Source organism: Oryctolagus cuniculus, chromosome 19, assembly GCF_964237555.1.
Source record: "Oryctolagus cuniculus chromosome 19, mOryCun1.1, whole genome shotgun sequence".
Lineage (NCBI taxonomy): Eukaryota > Metazoa > Chordata > Mammalia > Lagomorpha > Leporidae > Oryctolagus > Oryctolagus cuniculus.
In genome coordinates, this window is record NC_091450.1 from 50,397,130 (window position 1) to 50,412,500 (window position 15,371).

Genomic DNA, 15,371 nt, shown 5'->3' on the forward strand with positions numbered 1-15,371 from the left:
GAACACCAAGGCTGGAGGTGCTCAGGAAGTGATTTTATTGCTTTTAGAACAAAATATGCTTGGAACTTTTTTTGGTAAAGAAAAATACAACTTTGGAAGTTTTCTAAAATAATTACTTTGTCAACTAGTGAAGTGCGCGCTTCGACACAGGGAAGCTGCCGGGCCCCGTGGTCCAGCCTGGGGCTGCGGCCCCCCAGAGCCGTCCCCGTCCCCCTGCTCGCGCGGCTGCTCAGAAGCGGGGCTTGCGCTTGCGGCCGGTGTACCGCGTGTCAGGTCTGACCTCCCTGTGCCAACAAAGACCGGAAGGCGGCTCAGTGCGGCACCAAGCAGCCCAGGGGCCCCTCCCGACGCAGGCGAGGCCTCGGGGGCACAGGCACGCACCGCCCCCCCCCAGGCTCGTGCCCAGCCGGGACTCACTTGCCCTGCCGCCTGTGCCGCTCCTTCTTCTCCAGCACCCACGCTCGGCTCTTTCTCACCAGTGACCGCCTCTCGAGCCTGAAAGGGACCCTGGGCCAGAGACACCATGATGAGCCGATAGGTGGAGCTTCCCTCTGCCCTCGGTGGCTCCACACGCCCCGCCTCCCTTCTGCAATACCAGTCCCCACTCTGGTCCCCTCCTTCCTGGAGGCCCACAGGACAGAGCAGCTGTGTGCGCCCGCAGTCCCGCAGTCCCCCAGGATCCCCACAGGGGACAACCGCTTGCTGCACGGCACACATCCAGCCTGCTGGGGGCACCCCAGGACCCCACCAGCACTGCCACTTCAGCCCTGGACCGGTTCTGTGCAGGGACCAGAGGTTCCAGCGCCTGCAGATATGTGAAGTAGGAAAACGAGGCTCGAGCAGACCCGGCGACGTCCCCAGCAGGGCTAATCTCAGCCTCCAGCCCCGGCTGGGGAGAGAGGGGACCCCCACAGCACCAAGGGAGACAGGATCTCAAAATGGGGCCTGCAACCACATGCCCCAAACTGTTCCCAGCACAGCCTGCCCAACAGCGGCATGAGCCAGCCCTGACCTCATCCCAGGGCTGGGCCAGGGCAGAGACCACCCCCACTAGGCAAAGCAAGCGCAGAGGCCCCGGGCACACAGGAAGGGCAAGCACAGCGAGGAGTGGGGTTCCCGCAGGGAGGCGGGGAAGAGGGCAGGGGTGCAGCTGCCCAGGCCACCTCCGGGACCAGGGGCCTGTGCGAGGACCAGGGGGGAAGGCTGCCCTGTGTCGTGCCCTGTGTCTCCCTGCAGTGAGCACTGTCTAGACAGATTCAGGAGAGAATCTCAGGAAGACCCGAGGCTAGGGGGCAGACAAGGACAAAAGTGGGGACCCAGGGGTGTGAAGAGAGAGGAGTGGAATCACCCAGCAGACCCGGGTCAAAGGTCAGTCCAGAGACACCAGTGTGGGTGGAGCCAATGAGTGCCATTTGGACACCTGAGACCAGCAGGCGGGGCACAAAGCGGGAGGCAGTGGTGCAGAGGGCTGGAGCCACAGAAGATGACTCCCAGGGACTATTTCAGAGCAAAGTGGGGGCAGGGAGGGGAACAAGGCCAGGGCAGGAGCCAGTGAGGGACGTCGGGGGGAACGCACTGGGAGACAAGAGAAGCAGGCGAAGCTGGGGCGCCCAGCCTGGCGGAGCAGCAGTGGCCAGCGCCAGCGGGGCCCAAGCCTTTCAGGTGAGGTAGGAGGAGGAGGAAGGGCCGCACAGGTGAGAGTGATGCAGCAGGAAGACAGGTCAGGTCAGGAGTCACTTTTGGAATTTACCTAAATGCTTAAAATAAGCGCCCTTCACAGACTAGACAGAAGTGGGGAGCCTTCCAAGCGCACGGCCTCCTCCCCGCCCCCCAGAACAAGGGCAGCGGCACTCCACCCCACTCCACCCTCAACACGCTGTCAGCTGGGGCTTCTCCCTCCCCTCTGAACAGGGGGGAACGGGTGCTCAGGTCTGCTGACTTACCCAAGCTTAGTTAGGCTGTGTCGTCGGCACACACTGGGGTGAGGACAAGAGGGGTCCCAGGGCGCACGGAGGAGCTAGAGAACTTGCACTTCCTCGCACAGGGCGCAGGGGAGGGGCACCTTAGGGCGGAAGCACCTGGAAGAGCCCCAACTCCCCATGGGGAACGGGCTGGGGAAACTGAGAGAAATGATGGCCAAGGGTCTCCAGTCAGAGGGCATACACCCCGTGGACACAGGAACATGCAGGGCTCACCACCAGGGGGCCTTCCAAACTCACGCCCTCAGACGTCACACGCATCAGCCAGGACTAAGAAGGGTCCCCCTTCGCGACCTGGTGAGCCAGTATTCATTCGACACCTGCTGGGCACCTACGCTAGCAAGACGCTGGGACGCACCACCAGGCCCACCGAGCGTGCACTCCAAGTGAGCGCTGTGACCGAGAGAAGAGAAGGTGTTCCGGAAACTGACGGCGAGGGGAACTCAACTGAAGCTACCGGACAGAGAAACGGCAAGCGATGGCGGACACTTCCGGCACACCGAGGGAGAGGGCCGGCCGGGTGTGAGAAGGACCACACCGCACAATGGCCGAGGGTGGGGGAGGGGCTGCAAGCCAAGGGCGGTTTTGTGTGAGATCCCCATGAGAGCCCGGGCTGGACACTTTGGTAGTTGGCCAGTCAGGTGTGGCTGAGACACGGCGGAGATTTAGGAACTTGTGGTGGTGCTGAAAGCAGCTGAGAGAGAGGTGGAGTCCAGAGCAGGCCCGAGGGAACTCCAGCAGAGGAGCCAGCAGTGGACCGAGACAAGCGGCCAGCGGGGTTGGGGCGGAAGCCCATGAGGCAAGAGGTGGTGAGTGGCCACGTCAGATCCCACTAAGCACGCGGCTCAGGTAGGGACAGAGATGGGGCAAAGGCGGAGAGGTGGGCAGACTGGGCAAGAGGGAACTGGTGGTGGCCTGGATGTGGGCGTCCGTGACGAGACAGAAGCATCATCATGGAGCCCGTGCAGTGGGGGGCATGGAAGGCGGGAAGTGAGGAGAGGGCAGAATGGCCGTCTCAGGGTTTAGAGAGTTCTTGTCCAAAACAAGACAGTGTGCAGCGTAGAGGCAGGAACGGGGTGCCCCAGGGGTACAGGTGCGGCTGCAGAAGGCACAGGACATGGCAAAGGAGGGCAGCCTCGGGAAGGAAGGGACCAGCTCCCAAGTGTGGCAGAAGGGGTCCGCGCAGGCTCCCGAGGGGACTCGAGGCTGCCTGACCCCCAGGTGGGCCCCAGCCCCCCAGCCCAAGGCAGGAGCAGGCTCGCTCCAACGGGATCTCTCCATTGCTACCAGCACCCTGGTCGCTGCTGCATCTGAACCCAGGTAACCCGGGCGAGAGCAGACGCCCCGTCTGGTAAACCCGACAGCAGCAACCCCGTGCCGAGGCAGGCTCGTGCCTTACCTCGCATTGGTGAACCGGGATTCACTGGCTTCGTCTTCATCGGGATTTTCACTCAGGCCCTGGAGGAACCAAAGTGTGCTTAGACCACCCCGGGGTCTCTACACGTTCGTGTGATCCAGAAGACACCAGGTCTGAGCCTGCCAACAGGTACCAGGCTCCATCCCACAGGGAGGAGCTGGCCGTCCCTCAGGCGGTCCCGGCCTGTGGCTCCCAGAGGTCTCAGGCCCGACGCTTCTGTCCCACGGGGCTGGGACGCACCCGCCTGTAAACCCACAGTCGCTCACCTTTGGCAGAACCGTCACGGGCCCAGAAAACAGACAGAGGTAAAACCTGAAATGAGAGAGGCACAGTGGGGGCTGGGCTCCAAGCCCTTCAGGGATGGCGCTCACCCCACCGCCTGCCTGCCTGGGGCCTGGCGACCCACCCCCGCCCCCTCCCCTGCAGCCCAGGAGCGCACGGGCCCCTGGCACTCACTTCTTGGCTTTGGTACTGTTGGGGTAGTCCACCACCACACCACCAGTGAAGCCGGCCCTCGTGGCCTGCGTCGTGATCAGCTCCAGCTGAGGAGGGGAGAGGGCAGCCAGTCAGGTCGGGTGGCTGGGGCAGAGCGCTTATTCCCGCTCCCTCAAAAAGCACTTCTGAGAGCTGGCTTTTTTAAAATAAATTCATTGAGAGGAACAGAGACAGACAAGGGGAGAGAGAGGTCTTCCACAGAGCTGGGCTGATCGAAGCCAAGAGCTTCTTCCGGTCTCCTACACAGGTGCAGGGGCCCAAGCACTTGGGCCATCCTCCGCTGCTTTCCCAGGCCATTAACAGGGAGCTGGACTGGAAGTGCAGCAGCTGGGACCAGAACTGGTGCCCACGTGTGACCTGGCAGCACTGCAATGGAGGCTTAACCTGCTATGTCACAGGGTCAGCCCCACGTCAATTCATTTGAAAGGTGGTTAGAGGGGAAGGGAGAGAGGGAGAGGGAGAGGGAGAGAGAATTCTTCCATCTGCCGGATCACTCCCCAGACGGCCACAATGGCCAGGGCTGGGCCAGGCCTCCTACTTGGGCCACTGTCTGCTGGCTTCCCAGGCGCGTCAGCAGGGAGCTGGATGGAAGAGCAGCTGGGACTTGAAGTGGTGCTCCTGCAGAATGCTGACAGCACAGGCAGGGACTCGGCCTGCTGCACCACACACAGGCCCCTGGCCTACAATTAACAGGCCATCGATCCAGCATCCCGTCACAGTTCTCATGTTAGGGTCCCACCTCGGGTCCTGACTCCAACTTCTGGCCAGTGTGCACCCAGGAGGCAACAGGGAATGGCTCAAGCAGTTAGGCCCTGCACCCATGTGGGAAGTCTGAGGTGAGTTCCGGCTCCAGGCTTCAATGTGATGTGCAGGCATTTAGGTAATGAACCATCCAATGAGAGCTCTCTTTCTCTCAGAGAACTACGAATTCAACGACACTGAGAAAGCAGCCAGTCTGCTCCCAGGACGGGCCCTGCCTGGGAGAATTGATGAAACAGACGTTTCCAACTAAGTCCCTCCAAGCCACACAGAGGCAAGCGCAGGCCGGAAGCTGTGCCAGCACACGCCTCCCTGGGGGAGTTACCTCCCACAGCAATCCACACGCCAGCAGCCAATGGGGGCCTCGTTCACTTGTGGCAGGAGACAGGGACAGCTCGTCACGCGTCTGTCCTAACTCCTAATCACCGTCCCACAGAGAGCAGAGCACTTGGCCATTGGGTCACAGAAATCAGTGCCCTCACAGCACGGTACCAGAAGACAAAGCCCAGCCTCACAGATCCTTCCAGTTAAGAGCTCAGGAGGCCACAGGGGCCACCCGAGGGTGTTCGCTCCCTCCCCTCCCTCCCCCTTCCCTGCACCTGCAGCAGCCAGGGGCTCACCTGCTCTGAGTTCTCAGGGTACAGCTGCAGGACAGCCCGGGCTCCACGCACCTGTGAGGAAGATGTCGGTGTCTCACAAGCACCCCACGGGTCAGGACCGGGTCGCTCTTCCTTCCCTCCCTGCACTCAACACCTACTGCGTTCCCGCTGGGTGCGAGGCCCTGTTCTGAGCACTGGGGACCCAGCCCTGACCGCGAGAGCCCCTAAACTTCTGCAGCTCATGCTCTCACAGAGGAAGCAACTCATTTACAGCAGTGTCAGCACCAAAAACAAACAGGCTGGAGACCAAGACGGAGGGGGACGGGATGGCTGAGTTGACTCCTGACTCCAGGCAGGCCTCTCTGAGAACACTGGAGCAGAGACCCACGTACAGCGGGCAGCCGGCGGCTTCCATGCAGGAGTGCAAAGCATTTCAGAGGAGAAAGGCGGACATAGGCCCTCAGAACTTCAGAGCTAACCCCACGGTGTAGTGGAGAAAGCAGGTGGCCTACCAGCCCAAAAGCCACCTGGGAAGGCTGGGCGCAGGGTGGGGAGACCCAGGAGGACAGAAACACCTAGGTCCTTCAAAAAATGGAAAAAGGACTCATTTTCAAGACATGGACTCTAGCAGTCTTGTAACTAGAAGCAACTAGAAGCCATGCCCTCGGCTGTAAGGACGAGATGAAGCTATGCCAGGCTCTGCGTGGGGGTCACCACCAGGAGCGGTGGGCAGGGAGGAGTCAGAGGACACAGCGTTCTGCAAGACGTCCACTCTGCTCGGCCCACTTCACATGTAGCATAGCAAGCAGAGCAACTGAATTCAACAGGAGTAGGCCTTATTTCCAGGTAGCTCAGGTTTTGTCACCAGTGTCTTGTGGGTTCAACTAGAGAGCGTCAGACCACTGAGCATGAGCTTCTGTTTGGGCCAGGGCCTCGGATAAGTCACCAGGGTAAGGTTCTGACACCCCATGGGGTCCTGTCAAGGGGCATCTCAACTTCATCTGTCCACCTGCAGGGCAAGGGAGGGATACACGGGCACCCAGCCCACACAGGGACCGCGCATACTCACAAGCACGGAGTAGAGAGAGGAAAAGAAGCAGAAGAGGCGCTTGGCTGGGACGTCGGACCTCTTGTTAGAATTGCACAGCCACTGGACGGCAGAGATGCTGAACGGAAAGGAAGGTACCTGGTTAGGAGAGGGGCCGATCCACGCCACCCCCGGCCTCCACAGCCTGCGAGACTCTGCCACCACCCTCTGTGGCCCCACCCGCAAAGGCCCCCTGCCCGCAGGCCCCGTTGGCAGGTGCACTCTGGGCCAGTGCTCTGCAGTGCTGCACCACACAAGGCAGACGGAGGGCGGTGCACACTCCCTCAGCCAGCCCCAGAGAACCCTCTCAGCTTCCTCCCCTGGCCTCTGCACCTCCACTGTCAACAACACAAAGCCAAATTCAAGAGAATCTACCACTCACCGCAGGAGACAAAGACAGACTTCATGCTTCTAACAGTAATTTCTACGTTTCAAGACCAGCTAATCTAAGTACTATACACAGGATAAAAACCTGACCTGGGACAGGTGCTGTGGTGCAGGCGGTTAAGCCTCCACCTGCGACACCGACATCCCACATGAGGGCTGGTTCGAGTCCCGGCTGCTCCACCTCCAATCCAGCTCCCTGCTAATGCATCTGGGAAAGCAGCAGAGGGTGGCCCAAGTGCTTGGGCCCCTGCAGCCACGTGGAGACCTGGATGGAGTTCCAAGCTCCTGGCTTTGGCCTGACCCAGTCTGGGCCACTGTGGACATTTGGGGAATGAACCAGCAGACAGAAGATCTGTGTCTGTCTCTCTTTGTAACTTAATAAATAAACAAGTAGATAAATCTTAAAAAGAAAAAAGCTTGACCCCAATGACCAAGAAAGGACTCCAATGACACTTAAGAAAACACAGCAGTCGGGCCGCTCCCCACTAGAATTTATCAAATGGAACAAAACAAGATGGCTGCAGAGGCCCACAAAATGGCTCCTAGAGGCTCATCCCTCCCCCTACACACAAAGCAAACATAGTATCCATAGCAGCCGCCTGAACCTGGCACTTAAGGACTACAGGCCTTGTGGTGCAGCAGGTTAAGTTGCCACTGGTTTGAGTCCCAGCTGCCCTGCTTCCAACCCAGCTCTGCAAATGCGCCTGGGAAAGCAGAGGATGGCCCAAGTGCTTGGGCCCCTGCACCCACGTGGGAGACCCGAAAGAAGCTCCTGGCTCTTTTTTTTTTTTTTTTTTTTTTTTAGTTGAAAGGCAGAGTTATAGCGAGAAAGAGAGACAGAAGTAGAGAAGGGGAGACAGATCTCCTATCTGCTGGTTCACTCCCCAGATGACCACAATGGCCAGGGCTGGGCCAGGCTGAAGCCAGGAGGGTCTTCCATGTGGGTGCAGGGGCCCAAGCACTTGGGCCACCCTCTGCTGCTTTTCCAGGCCATTAGTAAGGAGTTGGATCAGAAATGGAGCAGCCAGGCCTCAAACCAGCACCCATACGGGATGCCAGTGCCACAGGCAGTGGCTTTACCCACTATGCCACGGTGCCAGCCCCAGCTTCTGGCTTTGGCCTGAAGCTATAGGCCCAAGCTATTGTGGTCATTTGGGGCATGATCTAGTAGATAAGTCTCTCTCTGCTGTTCAAATAAATAAATCTTCAAAAATATATACACACACACACACACCCCACTACAGAGATATCTGGGCCTTGCTGTAGCTCCTGCTCTGATCTTCTAGGTCTAAAAGTCCCAGCATCCTGGCTGACCTGCCGCGCGGCCAGGTGTGGATGTGCTGGCCTTCAAGACAGAGCAGAAAGCGGAGACGCTCACCTGATGCAGCCATCAAAGGAGCCTGGCTTGAAGGGGATGCCCTGGCCCATGTCCCCCAGAAACAGGTCTCCCTGCGTTTCTCGGTCCAAGGCCGCATCTACATTGGAGACAAAGTGAGGGAAGCCGACAGCAAGCACGGCCCGCACCCCGGTGACGGAGGCCAGCCTAGCGCCACGCTGGACATCCTTACCGAGCATGGCGGGGCTGATGTCGATGCCCACCCAGTAGTGCCCCTCATCTGAGAGGTAATCGCCACTCAGCCCAGAGCCGCAGCTGGAAGACACAGACAGACTCTCAGCGTGAGGCGCGAAGGCATTCCAGCCCCCGAACAGGGAGAACCCGGTCGCAGGACCTCACCCAATGTCCAACAGAAAACAGGGCTGACCCTCAGGCAGATAAAGCAGCTCCAAGGCCCGCCCAGCCATCTTGGTTTGGATGTCAATCATCCGCGAGCTGCAAAGGAAAACTGAGTGGGAAAGGAGCTCTGGGCCGTGTGTTCCCCACAGCCTAAGACCCGAGGGAAGAAAAGCATGAATGATCACCCTGAGCGTTCTTCCCCGACCCCTTCACCAGGCGGTTCCAACCTGACACCAACACACACGATCACAGCTATCAAAGGTGCGCCCCAGGGCTGGCGGGTGGCACGGTCGCTTAAACCACCATCTGTGGGTATCCCCACACGGAAGTGCCAGTCCCAGGCCGCTTCCCATCCAGCTTCCTGCTAACCCGCGTGGGAGACCCAGACAGAGTTCTAGGCTTTGCCCTGGCCCGGGCCTGGCTGTTGTGACCATTTGAGGAGTGAAGGGAAGACCTTTCTCACTCTCTGTTGCCCTTTCAATAAATCAACTCTAAACAACAGCAATAATAAAGTAAAAGTGACTTCCAAAGACCCTGCAACCCAGCAACCTGTGTCTGCTGGCACAGGTGCAAAGCTGATGTGATGGAGCCACCTGGCTCGTGCCCGACCTCTACTGAAACCCCAGCAGGCTCTGACGGTCCTCGGCTCCCTGAGAACACACTCCCCAGAATCATCCACCAGTCGCTCGCAAGCATATTGAAGGGTGCTTCAAAACGGTTTGTGGAAAATGCATACCATGGGGGGGAAAAATCTATGCATGAACTTCAAACATTTCTGCACCAAAATCAATTCATCTTCCACAAACTCTGAGGCACAAACAAAAAGGACTGGCAGTGCAATCCATGAAAAAAAAAATATGGTAGCCACAGTTAGAAGTTAAAGCAAGTGGCAAAACAAAACTGTAGTAATAGTTTATTTTACCCAGTAAATTATATTTAGCCTGGTACGCTCTGAATACCATTTCAACCATCAACCCACAGGAAATACTACCAATTAAATAATAATAATAATAGACAAGATCCTTCCATTTCTTCCTAAGCGGTCATTTAGAGTAAGCCACACTACACAAAGGAGGTCTGTCTGTGCACATGAACCCGGATCGCACAAAATCATTTCCGTTAACACCTAACATAAGCTCTGCAGCTGGAATCCTGTCTCCATCTCCCATCCGGGGAAAACTGGACCAGGGCAAGCTGCCGCCCCTGGAATCCCGTCTCCACCTCCCATCCAGGCTCCATCTCCCATCCGGGGACAACTGGACCAGGGCGAGCTGCCGCCCCTGGAATCCCGTCTCCATCTCCCATCCGGGGACAACTGGACCAGGGCAAGCTGCCGCCCCTGGAATCCCGTCTCCACCTCCCATCCGGGGACAACTGGACCAGGGCGAGCTGCCGCCCCCGGAATCCCGTCTCCACCTCCCATCCGGGGACAACTGGACCAGGGGGAGCTGCCGCCGCTCCGTCTTGGCCTCTCACTTGGACAGAAGAGTACTAGCAGAATTTTCTACAGAGCAGCGCACCAGAGAAGGCAGGTCTGGAAGTCCGCTGCTCTAGCCCGGACCTGCCAAGGAACTCCGGGATTATACAATACACCTCCTCTTAGGGAATTCAATCACAGCGACAACCAACAACTCTCGCTAAGATTTACTTAGAACGCAGAGGGACACACCAAAGCACGCCGGGATATTATTTCCCACCCCCCCCAGTAGTCCCCCCACCCACCCCCCGAGTAGTCCTGACCCCCGCATGCACAACACAAGCTGGGCCCACCCCCAAACTTTGAACGCCACCTGGGGGAACAGGCGCGACCACGCCCACTTCCAATGCTCAGGTAAGATCCCGAGGCCGGCTTTCCTTGGGGGCAGAAAGAGCGTCAGCTCACGAACCAGACTCCCGCCCCCCGCCCGCTAAGCAATGCCCCGCAGAGGGGGCGACTTGCAGCTTCCCGACCCCCGACGGCTCCTCTCACTTGCGAACGTATTTCCGGGCTTCATTCTCGTCGTAAAACTGCGAGAAAGAGAAAAAGGCAAGTCGAGGCAGGAAGGCACACGCGGGGGGTCCTCGAAAAGCCGAGAGGAGCGCCCGCGGGCCACAGGCCTTACCAGCTCGGCGGGGCCGCAATGCTCCGGTCTGCCGCCGCGAGACGCCATCCTCGCGTCTCTGGAACACGCCGGCTACTGGCGACTCCGGGCGCCGGCTCTTACGTCATCAGTCCCGCGACCGGCTCGTGACGCACATGTTCCACCCCCTTTCCCCGCCTCCCTATTCAAGTGATTGGCTACGGGGCCCACGCCTGCCAATTCCTTGCGCTTCCCATTGGCCGGTCCGTCTCCCAGCGGTCGCCGGCTCCGTTCAAGATGGCAGCCGCGCACAGTCCGCGGTGGTCGCGGCTGCTACTCTGGCGACTGTGGCGGACCTGGGAATTCGCTCCCAGTTCGGCGTCGAGTGTGGGCCTGCGAGCAAGAACCTATTCTCGGGGCGACGGCCCGTACTCGCGCACTGCGCTCTACGAGCTGCTCGGCGTCCCCCCCACGGCCACGCAGGCTCAGATCAAGGCGGCCTACTACCGGCAGAGCTTCCTCTACCACCCCGACCGCAACTCCGGCAGCGCCGAGGCTGCCGAGCGCTTCACGCGCATCTCCCAGGCCTACTTGGTGCTGGGCAGTACCACACTCCGTCGCAAATACGACCGCGGGCTGCTGAGCGACGAGGACCTGCGCGGCCCCGGCGCCCGGCCCTCCAGGACGCCCGCGGCCGACCCCAGCCCGCCCCGGCCCCCGCCGGCCGCCTCTCGGGCCCCGCACGGGGGTCGGGCAGCCCCTGGGGGTGCCGAGCGCACCATGTTCGACTTCGACGCCTTCTACCGGGCACACTACGGGGAGCAGCTGGAGCGCGAACGGCGCTTGCGGGCCCGGCGGGAGGCCCTTCGCAAACAGCAGGAGGATCGCGCCACCAAGGGCTTCAAGTGGGATGAGGTCCGGGACACGACCTTCATTTTCCTCTTCCTTTTAGTCTTCATCATCGTCGGCTTTCGGATCTGAGCGGAGAGAGGCGGGAGGAGCCGCGGCTCAGCCGGTCCCGGGACAGCGGCCCTGCTGGCCCTCGGAACTTTTGACCTTCCCTAGTCTACCTCGGCTTGGGGTCCCAGGAGCTGAACTCCCTCTGCCCTCCCCACCCGCCCAGCTACGTCCCTCCCCGAGGGTCCAAGAAAGAGCCCCCTCCCCCCAAGATGGAGATTCTCGGAAGTCCGGAGTGCAGGGTTTCCCCGGGTCCCTTGAGTGCCTGCTTCCCTCGGATGTTGTCAGCGACTGGACCACTTGCTCTGGCTTTATTGTGAGGCCCCAAGCAGGACTTATCTGCCCCCCACCGAGCCGCGTGGGGGCTTCTCTGTAACCTTGAAAAGTGCAATACGCCCAAGCACTGGCTGCCAAAAAAAATTCTGGGGTCGTCCGAGAACCTGTCTCTCTCTGTGAGTTCCCCAAGCCGCAGGTGGGAGTTCGGGCAGCCCCCAGGCCACTTCCCCCTCGGAGGGTGGGACACCCAGATCCCAGAGCGGAAGCACCAGTGTTCCTGTCTGTGTCCATTTAACTTGGAGGAGCTGCTCAGGGCCGTGACCGCAGAGGAGTGAGTGACTTGCTGTTTTGAAGTCTGTCCCGTTTATGGCCGGTAATTCTATGGTGATGCTGGTAGGGCCAAGGTCATCCTCGGGACAGTGTGCCTGTCAGCTGGTCATCCTGTTCCCAGGCCATCCTCCCCTCCCAGACAAGGGTCACATTCAGCTAAGAGTTCCCCGAGGGTGGCCCCTGCCCCTGTGTAGCTCGCAGTGCTCATCACAGCCCTCCCCCAAGTCCTGGAAGCAAGGGTGCTGGAGCGGAGGGAACTGAAGTGGGCCGGGCTGCTGAGCAGGGTGGCCGGGCCCAGAGAGACAGGCCGAGGCAGGGGCCCAGAGCTGCAGCTGGGAGGCTCCTGGGCCTGGGGCAGTGGGGCTGGCCATGGGGTTGCAGGTGCTCAGGGGGCTGCACTGGGGCCCAGTGGAAGGCTGGAGCAGAGCAGGACTCTTGCCAGGGGTCCAGAGCAAGAGGGAGGGCCCGAGTCCAAGGTCTGAACAGAATCGGAGGTGCCTGGGTGTATTAGCAATTCCTGTACCCATGGTGTCTGATCCTCGGGATAAACCCACACATAGTCCAGGTGGGGGCTGGGCTCCGACATCCCTGTGGGGCGGCCACAGAATGGGCCCACCCTGGTTTACTGTCCTGGCTCCGTGAGCCTTGATGTCGGGGGTGGGGGTGTGTACTTTTGGAAAGAATGTCGACTGTTGGTATGTTTCATATTTGGAAAGCAAGAGGGGCCATTTGTTGAAAAACAGGCCGAGGGGGATGGGAGAACGGAGCCCTGCAGACAAACCTGGCAGGAGCCGTGGATGGCTGACCAAGGGGGGGGGACTACTCGAGCCTCAGGGCTTTGGTTCTTTGTGGGTTCGTGGAGGTACATGGGCCCCTTGGCGTAGACCTCCCAAGTTTGTTTATGCTCCGTGAAGCCCACAGCTCTGGAAGTTCTGTCCTGGGACCTAAAAAGTTACAGGTCTGGGATCACACTAAGCTTAGGGAACCTCCCTAGCCCGCCTGCAGCTCCAGGCAGGGTAGCCTGGAAGGCTCCTCCCCGTGCAGAAACAGCCCCACGCTCTGCCTGCCTCGGGCGGGGAGGGTGGGCTCTTTATGAAGCACACCCCCACCCCGGCTGCTCCCCTGGCTGACATTTCTGCCCCATGCCCCTCGCAGGGCCCCCGGGATTTTGGTCTGCTTCCACCTGCCCTGTCCAGGGGTGGCTGCACTAGGCCGTTGGGCATCAGCCTCTGCCTTCTAGGGTTGATTCCCGGATTCCCGATGGCAGACACGGAGGCCTAGCCGTGCTCCTTTTTTCTTCTGGTCACAAATAAAAAGCAAAACTTCCCAAGAATTTGGATCTGGATTGGGAGACTAGGGCGAGAGGGACCTGCGCAGGAGCCCCGGAACCAGCTGGGAGAATGTGTTCCTGCTCGCTTCCTCCGGCGTCTGGCACCTCGTGCCCTGGGTGCACCTTTGGCCCCTGCAGCCGTCCCAGTGTCAGCCAAGGTGATGACAACAGGGTTCACCCACTGGGTGGTGACCGACCCTGAAGCCACGGGTTGAGGCCGAGGCACGAAGCGGCCCCCAGCACTGCTTTCTGGGAAATGGGAGAGGCCCACGTCTCAAACCTTGAGGCTTCTTGGAAGGTCGCCAAGCTCCATGAAACCAGACAGAGAGAAGGGACAGCTGGTACGTGGTGGTGCAGGGACAAGTCCAGTCCACTCGAATTCCGTGCACCAGGAAAGTGGGCTGCATCCTGGCCTTTGCCTCCCCTCACTTCCCCAGCCCTGTGGTAAAGCCGCACGCTGCCCCCTGCCCCTCAGCAGCCGGCTTGCAGCCCTGGTGGGCTTGCACGAGCAGCTGAACGTCCCTTGGCTTCCACGTTAAACCCTGTTGAGAGCCGAGTGTAGACCCCGTGACCTAGAGAGCACGCAGAGCTCTCGTTCCGTGCAGGGCCTCTGCCCTGAGGTCAGTGCCGCTGTGGATCTTAGAGCTGCCCTGGAGCTGGGGTCCTTCTTGCCACTCATCTTGAGGCGGGTGGCCCGCCCTCAGCCCCGTCAGAAGGCCTCTTTCAGGGGCTGGTGTTGTGGCACAGTGGGTTAAGCTGTTGCTTGCAACCCCAGCACCCCATAGAGGGCTCCACTTCTAATCCAGCTCCCTGCTGGTGCACCTGGGAAAGCGGCAGAAGATGGGCCACCCCGATGGAGCTCCTCCCTCCTGTCTGCAGCCTGGCAGATCCTCGGCTACTGGAGCCATCTGGGGAGGGAACCAGCGGATGGACCATGTCTCTCTCTCTCTCTCCCTTTTAAATAAATGTCTTTCCTAATAATAATAAGGTGTGTTTCAGAAGGATCAAGAACAGACAGATTCACAGTCCATGGACCACAGCCAACCAGTCAGCACACCGTGTTTGGCTGGCACAGTATTTGAAAATAACGCGAGCCAGTATTCAGAACCCTGTCTTTGCCTGAATTTAAGGAGTCAGCAGTCGGCACCTATGTCCCCCATCAGAGTGCTGGAGTCCAGTTCCTGGTTCTGGCTCCCGACTCCAGCTTCCTGCTCAGGTGCATCCTGGGAGACTGCTAGTTCTAGCTCCCAGCCCCAACTGCCGTAGGCATCTATGGAGTGAACTTGCCAATGGGGGCTCTCCTCAAATTTAAATTAAAAAAGGAGGTGCCTGTGTGGCCCAGTGGGTTAAGACAGCTTGGAACACGAGTCCCACATTGTGTGTTAGTTCAAGTCCCGGCTGCTCCCCTTCTGATCCAGCTGTCTGCTAAGGTGCCCAGGAAGGCCATACATGATGGCCCCTGCCACCCACATGGGAGACCCAGATGGAGCTCCTGGCTCCCGGCTTCATCCTGGCCCAATCCTGGCCCAAACCTGGCCGTTGTGGGCATTTGGGGAGTGAACCAACAGATGGAATTCTCTATCTCTCCCTGTTGCCCTGCCTTTCAAATAAGTAATAAATCTTTGGAAAGAAAAAAGCCGCAGCTTGGGACACCTGCCTCCCTTCTCAGCATGTCTGGGCTGAGTCCCTGGTCCACTTTCAAGTCCAGCTTCCTGCGGAGGTGCATAGTGAGCTGCGGCGCCGGCCCCAAATTGTTTTTCAAAACTTGAACTCTTGGCCGGTGCCGCAGCTCAATAGGCTAATCCTCCACCTGCGGCGCTGGCACCCCAGGTTCTAGTCCCTGTTGGGGCGCCGGATTCTGTCCCAGTTGCTCCTCTTCCAGTCCAGCTCTCTTCTATGGCCTGGGAGTGCAGTGGAGGATGGCCCAAGTGCTTGGGCCCTGTACCCGCAGGGGAGACCA

The 15,371-nt window shown here is 59.6% G+C and overlaps 2 protein-coding genes and 1 non-coding gene across 5 annotated transcripts; 1 reads left to right on the forward strand and 2 right to left on the reverse strand.

The window, feature by feature from the left end:
- Positions 1–18: 18 nt before the first annotated feature.
- BUD23 (BUD23 rRNA methyltransferase and ribosome maturation factor) lies at positions 19–10,698 on the reverse strand. Of its 3 annotated transcripts, none has more exons than XM_002721963.5 (12): positions 10,561–10,696; positions 10,428–10,465; positions 8,459–8,554; positions 8,292–8,374; positions 8,102–8,198; positions 6,319–6,415; positions 5,271–5,321; positions 3,853–3,938; positions 3,663–3,708; positions 3,379–3,437; positions 418–507; positions 19–284 (listed from the first exon to the last, which is right to left on the reverse strand). In XM_002721963.5, exons 1-12 carry the CDS (start codon positions 10,606–10,608, stop codon positions 230–232), a joined length of 846 nt encoding a protein of 281 aa, XP_002722009.1. In that variant the 5' UTR covers positions 10,609–10,696; the 3' UTR covers positions 19–229. The 3 variants fall into 3 exon arrangements, with proteins under 3 accessions (XP_002722009.1, XP_017193437.1, XP_069920625.1); XM_017337948.3 differs by having other exon boundaries at positions 8,459–8,567; positions 10,561–10,686; XM_070064524.1 differs by lacking the exons at positions 19–284; positions 418–507 and adding an exon at positions 1,944–2,372 and having other exon boundaries at positions 10,561–10,698.
- Positions 810–932, reverse strand: LOC127488045 (small Cajal body-specific RNA 20). The gene has a single exon (XR_007915440.1). It is a non-coding gene; the product is annotated as a small Cajal body-specific RNA 20 (non-coding RNA).
- Positions 10,699–10,770: 72 nt separating the features above from the next.
- DNAJC30 (DnaJ heat shock protein family (Hsp40) member C30) lies at positions 10,771–14,392 on the forward strand. Its single transcript, XM_017337949.3, has one exon. The coding sequence runs from the start codon at positions 10,816–10,818 to the stop codon at positions 11,497–11,499; it is 684 nt and encodes a 227-aa protein (XP_017193438.1). The 5' UTR covers positions 10,771–10,815; the 3' UTR covers positions 11,500–14,392.
- Positions 14,393–15,371: the final 979 nt, after the last annotated feature.